Source organism: Ahaetulla prasina, chromosome 1 (assembly GCF_028640845.1).
Source record: "Ahaetulla prasina isolate Xishuangbanna chromosome 1, ASM2864084v1, whole genome shotgun sequence".
In the NCBI taxonomy this organism is placed as follows: Eukaryota; Metazoa; Chordata; class Lepidosauria; order Squamata; family Colubridae; genus Ahaetulla; species Ahaetulla prasina.
The window spans coordinates 358,438,503-358,445,958 of NC_080539.1; the positions used below are offsets into that span (position 1 = coordinate 358,438,503).

The 7,456-nt window shown below is 43.9% G+C and overlaps 1 protein-coding gene across 2 annotated transcripts in view; it reads right to left on the reverse strand.

The window, feature by feature from the left end:
* Positions 1-7,194, reverse strand: part of CPAMD8 (C3 and PZP like alpha-2-macroglobulin domain containing 8) — a 66,493-nt gene extending 59,299 nt beyond the window's left edge. For both annotated transcript variants that reach the window (XM_058163219.1, XM_058163218.1), the window contains exons 1-3: positions 6,877-7,194; positions 3,630-3,781; positions 1,120-1,142 (exon numbers count right to left, since the gene is read on the reverse strand). In XM_058163219.1, the coding sequence (XP_058019202.1) occupies positions 1,120-1,142; positions 3,630-3,781; positions 6,877-6,962 (261 nt within the window). In that variant the 5' untranslated portion in view covers positions 6,963-7,194. The remainder of the gene's footprint in view (positions 1-1,119; positions 1,143-3,629; positions 3,782-6,876) is intronic.
* Positions 7,195-7,456: the final 262 nt, after the last annotated feature.

Consider the following 7,456-nt stretch of genomic DNA (forward strand, 5'->3'; position numbering starts at 1 on the left):
AGAAATGGTTGAATTAACTGAGTTATAAGAAAGAGTAATGAGCTTTTCTCAACAATATCACGCATGAGTAAATGGATAACATTCTTGGAATGAATGTATATTTGGGTGAATAGAAATTTGTTCTCATAAAAATTGTTCATTATAAAACAGAAAAAAGCAAGAAAAAATAATAATACACACCCATTATATTGTAGATGCTGTTTCTTTCCAAATGCTAGCCTAGATATTTGTATAGCAATCGACACAATACTAAGAATGTAATCTGACCAGTAGTTAAGATCCGTCAACAACTATGTAAGTTCAGTTTCCCTACTAAATTAGGCAGCCAACATAACCTACTCTGCAAGATTCTAACTCCAACAAGCAAAGCAAATGCAGTATATCAAAATGCCCTAATGCAGGAACAGACATATTCGCTAACATATTCAGAGCATGGCATTCAGTTCAAATTTGGCTTCTGAAGGATCCAGAAGTGGACTGTCTGTTTAAGCAAAACAGAGCAGCTTAGTCCACATATCAGAAGCTGATCAACAGTCATTTTCAAAGTTTTCCAGCAACCGCAAACTCTGCTACAACTACAAACAGCAGCAGTATTTCACTGCGGAGGCTAGGGTGAGACTGGACCAGAGTAGAGATGGTCAACGATAGGTCCACCATCTGACCTCTTGGCAATGGCTGAAGGAGTTGGTATGTGCTGCTTTGAAAGAACTCGCATTCAGAGATGCTGCCAAGGAATGTGTGGTCTTAGTCGCAGCCACACTGAAGAAATGCTGCAGTTGCTGTTGCCAAGGTTCCAGACCAAGTTCAGAGTAAACCCCATTCCTTGAGCAGCAAAAATTAATGGGACTGGCACACACTTCACTCATGCAAGCAATATTAGAAGAGAGCTAAGATGAAGCATAAAAGCCTGGAAGGGGGAGAAATGTTGGAACCAACCATCCAAAAGACGTCCTTTGAAACTGCTGGTTTATATGACAAAGGAAGATTTCTTTGCGGGCACAAGGGCAGACAATTTTGCCTCCTGTATCCTAAAAGCAAAAAGTTGCCATTCCATTACACAATCACAATTCTATTAAGTTGTAAGTACCTGATAGTTCCAACTAAGTTATAAGAACTCACCTTAAGCTTGATTGTTCCTTTACCTGCAAGATAAAAGGAAAAGAGGTTAAGAATCATTATTTTTTTCCCACTGAAGTCCCATAAAGCTAAATATTTTGACTATTTTCCTATTTTAATTCAAATGGGTAACAAACCTAGCACAGATACTCAGCAAAAATATAAATGTGTTTGTTCTGGCTATAATTGCCAGTTCAGCTGCAAGATGCCAGGAAGTCAACAAGCATTGGCCAAAAAAACAACAAAAAAAAAACCCCAAAGGTCCACAGTTACCCTTGGCATGAGCATCACTTCTCAACTGTGAATCTTGGAAGGACAGGGTGAGGGTTCAGCCACATGTACAAAGCACCCCATTCTGGAGATAGGGATCATTGTGATATTCCTGAGTTAAACTCTCAATAGCATCAATGTCAAACCCAAGAGACCTGTGCTGCAGCTTCAAACTTGCCCATAAATGCTACATTTGCAATCACTGGAAGAGGAAAGGATATGCAAGCCACCTTTTGTGGGACACAAACAAGAGTTGAAAGCAGCTGTTTGCGGCAAAGATGACAACAGAAAACAGCTGCTATCAACAAAGCCTTTTGGATGAATGAGCTACAATTTTAAAGCTTCTTCAGTTCTCATACGGTTGTGAAAAATTCTGCTGGCATGCGACACTTAGATAATGGAATTACTTATAAATTACATGATTCACTTTGGAATGGTACATTTCAAGGGTATTTTTAAATAATTGACATACAAGTAGCCAAAAAAGATGCTCAGTGGCTTTCCGGTTTTAATTTCAGGAATGTTGGCCTGCATAATCGTAGAAGATTTGTTGGTGATCTCTACTTTTTGAATTACTGTATGAGTCACAAAAATATTTAAATTTTAATGGCATCTTCTTTCCCAGAACTGGAAGACTGATTTTGGGACCTCAAGCATCCTTACAGAAAATGAATTATAGCAAATTTTTTTTAAAAAGGAATTAAGTGAGCTGGGAATAGCATTTAACATTTTAGGCTATAATCCCATGCCTGATTTTCTGAAAGTAACTCCCATTAAGAACAGTAGGACTTATTTCTGGGGAAAAAATAAGCAAAATATTTTTTTTGCTTACTGTTTTTTTTGCAAAATAATTTACTCATTTCCCACAATGCTCACTTTAGACTTTTGTTGCAGAACTATACCCTTGACAACCATAGTATGAACTGACATCGCTAATATTTGACTTTCTGAATATTGCTACCTACTTCTAATTTTGCATTAAGGACATTAGAAGAAATACAGAACTCACAAATTGGTACAGCTAGCCATAAAAACATCTAAAACCCTAGTCCCATGATGGCGAACCTATGGCACTTTTGGCGGAACCAAAGTTGGCAAATGGGCCGTTTTCGGCCTCTGGAGGGCCTCTGGTGGGTGCGGAAGGCCGTCTTCACCCTCCTCAGACTCCTAGAAAGGTTCTGAAAGCTGGGGAGAGCAAAAAACGGGCCTACTGTGCCATCGCGTGTCAGGAGTGGGGGGACAGTGGGGAGTCATGTACGCATGCACGGGGGCAGAGCACATAGAATTATGGGTATGGGCATACGCACGTGCGACCCACCCACCCGCTCCCTGGCATGCGATGACAAAAAGGTTAGCCATCACTGCCCTAGTCCTTTACAATCAGGAAGACTCACACTAAATGAAATGCTGAGCTTGTATTATTAGTATTTTGTAACTATGTGCTGTTGCTGTTATTATAGTGATGGAGTTGCAGTAAAAAACAGAAGCATTCAGGCAAAGGATGAATTAGGGTATGAACACAACAAATTAGGTATCAGATATCTAAGTTTCTCAGCCTTGGCCCCTTGAAGATATATGGACTTCAACTCCCAGAATTCTCCAACCACCAAAGTTGGCTGGGGAATTCTGGGAGTCCACCTATCTTCAAGGGTCCAAGGTTAAAAAACTTGTGGTTCTATGTCCTTAGCAAATTCAACAATTTTTCCTTGATGAATCCAAACAACTTTGCTATATTACCATGTTTTCCCCAAAATAAGACCCTGTCTTATTTTATTTATTTTTTTGCCTTCAAAAGAGGCATTAGGTCTTATTTTTGGGGATGCCTTCCACTGTCTCACCTCGCAGTGGCGGCAACAACAGCCCCACCCATCAGGAACCCATGTGGCCACTGCTGGCCCACTTCTTCTGTAACCGCTTGCCGCCGCTTGCGTGCTGCACCCCCGGCCTTCATTTCACCATCAGAGGCCTTCAAAAAAGGCCTCTACAGCTGAGAAACAGGCTCTGGATTGATGCGCGCAGCTCCCTGGCCTCTGTTTCACTGTTAGAGGCCTTCAGGAAAGGCCTCTGCAGTTGAGAAACAAGCTCTGGATTGACGCATGCAGTGCCCCCCAGGCTCATTTTGCCATCAGAATTTTGCCTTTCCTGAAGGATATCAAGGTAGGGCTTATTTTTGGGATAGGTCTTATTTTCAAGGAAACACGGTATCATTCGATTATGTACTGTATACATAAATGGCAGCCTACCTAGAATTGCTCCATGGGCATGAGCCACCATCTCTCCTTTGACGACGAGTTGGATCTGGACTGTTGTCTCCCTGACTAGATTAAAAATAGTCACACTAATAGATTCTTCCACACCTGATCGGAAAACAGAAGGCACTGCAATCAAGTAGCCCCTGGAAAAAGGAAACAATCAAAAGTCAACGCTATGAAAAGAACATCATTCACAATGTGTATTTCTTAAAACAGTTCCTCCTGTCTGTAGGGATGCGCAAAAGAAGAGCGGGATGAAAAAAAAGAGAGAGAGAGAGAGAGATTTCATGGCAAGGAAAAGTTGTGCTTATCTTGGAAACTATTGTACAGACTACAGGATTATCCTACCCAAGGGATCTGGAAAAAGAAAACTTGGTGAAAATGAAGCAGAGGCTGTAATAACCATCCATTATCCCAAGGATTTTGTACAGTAACACAGATGGGAGGCAGTGCTGCCATTTCTCATTTGCTATCGGGAGGAAAGGCAAGAAACGATAAAACCTGATTGATGCTCTCAAAAACGGACATGGCTGCTTTTCTTAATTTCTTTCTCTCCCTCGGTCTCTCTCAAACACACACATAAAGACACACAGAGTCCAGGATGTACAAAATGTCTGTAAAAGAACCTTCTAAAGACTATTAGGTAATAGATAGGGACTCTGAAACATATTTCATGAGGGAAGCTGGAATCTGAGAAGCTTGTGATTGCATTAAAGGATGAAGGAAACCTGAATGGATGCTCAAGAAGCCTCGTATCCCCCTTGATCTCATTTCTTTCCCCCTCTGACTAAAACATAATTCTATGTTTATGGGAGGAATCTTAAAGGTCTCCTGTTGCTATTTAAATTGTCCTGTTGGCTCTCCCGGGCATAGTCATACTTATCAAGTTTTTGTCTATTGTTTCATTCTTCTGGCATAAGGCCAGATGCATTCTCGATCTTCTGTTACAAGGCTAAGATAGCATGTATTAACTACTCATAGTGCTCTCTTTAGAGCTTCACAAAAGGTTGAACAATATCCTCAGGTTCTTGCAGAATTATTTATGCCCTCCTCGTGACATCATGATATCCATCATCTTCCCTCATTGGCTTCTACCAGCTCTCCGAAGACCCTTCACGGAAGACAGCTCTTCACGTCACACGCTTTAAAACATATTTTAACTAGTTGTTTCATTTTGGCCCAACCCTTGGGTCTCTCTAACTGGAGATTAATAGGCACCCCAGGGGTTGAGGGTCATGCTATTTTATAGCTCCCAACCCTGTCTTTTTTCAAATTCCAAGTCTTGTGTTTCTTCCTCAGCAGGATGCATTGCCATGGAGATCCCATTACAACTGCAAAAGTTCAGATCTCCTGGGTGTGCATCATGCAGATTATGTTGGGCATGCTAAGAACCAGGCAGGGTAGGATATAGCATGTTTTCCTCATATTACCAGGCTAAAAATACATATATTTTATTTTCTAATTGTAAATCTTTGGCTATGTTTTCCATATCAGGAGGGGGTGGGATGGAGAGAGGAATAAAAAATACATCTGCTTCTATTAGGCAAACAGCTGTGAGTGGCCACATCCACTGTGGGCGATGATCCCATATGCAGAACACATGTAGTTTAAAATTCTTCTTCCAATATGCTGTCATTGTCTTGCAAATGCCATTGTTCTGCTCCTAAAAGTCACTGCACTTAAAAAAAAATATCATCACTGTTAATCTTTTTGTAAGTCGAGCATTTCTGACATTTTTTTGCTTAGGGCTTAGAAAGAGTCACACCAAGAATGCACATTGCACAGAAATGCAGTCACAAATGCTAGGACAGCATCTGACTTGCTAACTGTTTTGACAGATCTTAAAAGGAAAAGTATTGCCTTTGGAATCTGTACAGGCTGAAGCATTTAGTCATTGAGAAGGAATTGCTAAGGCATCTTGAGAACCTAACTTTGCATCGTACCAGCTTGGTGTGCTTTTACTACATCATAAAACAAAGCAAAGTTGATTAACCTTGCTTTGGGAACCTTGCTTGAGAATTAAGCAATATTCACCAGTGCCCCAGCTTGTGGAGAATAGATGTGTTACTGGGAACAAAAAAAATGTACAAAGAGGGTCTCAGAATTTAAAGCTTACATACTCAGCTTAGAAGCAAAATGTCATGTGCTCCTCACAAAAGAAGTGTCAGAGGCTGGTTAATACTTAACATTTGTGAAGGAGTTACAAACTTGATTGTAGGGTAATGGAGGGGAGGAATAGCATGCAATGATTTCTGCATAATTTATCAAAGGTAACAGTTTTTGCATAATTTATCTAGGGGAAAACAAAAGTACTTGCTAGCCACCAAAGAAATCTTGCATTTCACAAGTTATACTTTCTGCATCTTCTCCCAGAAATCTCTCTCCTTCGAGCTAGCCAATGAATGTTCATCTAAACTGAGTTTAGCTACACATCCAGGCTTCTGTTAGCAAAGCAGCCAGACCATTTTGAAATAAGGCAGCCTGGAGAACCCAACACAATTAGTGACATGCTATAAGCAGCGCTTTTTACATTTTATACAATTCACCCCAGAAGTGTGATGTCAAAACCTACCCCTCTCCCCTTTGCTTGCTTTTCGATGCTACCACATCAGGCAAGGGCAGAATTAGGCCGGATTAATTTTTCTAAATTCAATCCCTGAATTAGACCTTCCCCCCATAATCGGATTGTTTGGTTCGAAACAGAAGGAAGAAACATCAAACCCATCCCAAGTCTAAACCTGGGAACATCGTTTTTAACATTGGTTAAACTGACAAACCGTCCTGTTAAGGACAGCAAAGACGGCGGTTTTGAATAAACGCAAACAAGCGTGCATCTTTCTACGGACCACAACTCATCTCGTATAGGACCGGACCGGGCCGGGCCGGGCCGGGGTGGGGGTGGGGGCTTTCCAAACATTTGCGTAAAATCTGTTCGCCAATAACGTGGCCGTGTGAACGCGCCTTCATTGCACAAATTACAACCTTCCTCTTCGGATGCCCCTGTCCTTTGCAGCCCGAAGGTTTCCAGAAAGGAAGGCGGTCGGGGAACTCTCTGCGTATGCCTCACGACTACCCCGGCAAGCAGGGTCCTTCTACTCAGGAATACTCTTCCTGGCGCGGGAGGCTCGGATTGAAAGGAAAAAGACAAGGCGCAGAAGGAGCGAGGCGGAGCGGAGCCGTCGCTTCATGCGCTTTTGTTCAGGGAATGGCATCCCGAAGGCTGCGCGTAGCTACTCACTGCCTGGGCGGGCTCGGGGCGCCGATCTCGCCGAAGCTGCACAGGGGCAGGAGCAGAAGAATCCAGCAGACGCGGCCGCCGGGCATGGCGCGCTGGGTCCGGGCGCCCTTTGTTCCCTCGGGACGGCCGGAGCAGGAGATGGAGCGGGAAGGATGCCGAGCGCTGCAGGCAGCAGCCGCCCCGTCCGAGCAGCGCTGGGCTTGTTCTCGGCAGGAGGAGCAGCAGAGCGAGATCCCAGCGACTAGCTCAGCCTCTAGCTCTGGCTGCCCGGCCCCGCAGCTCCGCCGGTGCCTTGCTTCTTCCGCAGCCCCGCCTCGATCCGGGGGCCCTGCCTAATACCTCCTCCGCTCCGCCCCCGGCACCTCCTCCGCCCGCCTCGCGCCCCTCGCCTTTCCTTGGCTTGTGGTGGGGCGGGCAGAGACCTGCGGATCCCGGCCGGTGTTTGCTGGCAGCTGCCCCGGTTGGCTGAGGCACCAAGGCAGGCAGGAGGGTGCCTGGTTCGCTTGTGCGGAAAAAAGTTTTCTCCGCGGGCTTCAGAAGCATCTTTCCTGCGCCTGCCTCAATTCCCGTGTCTGAAAGC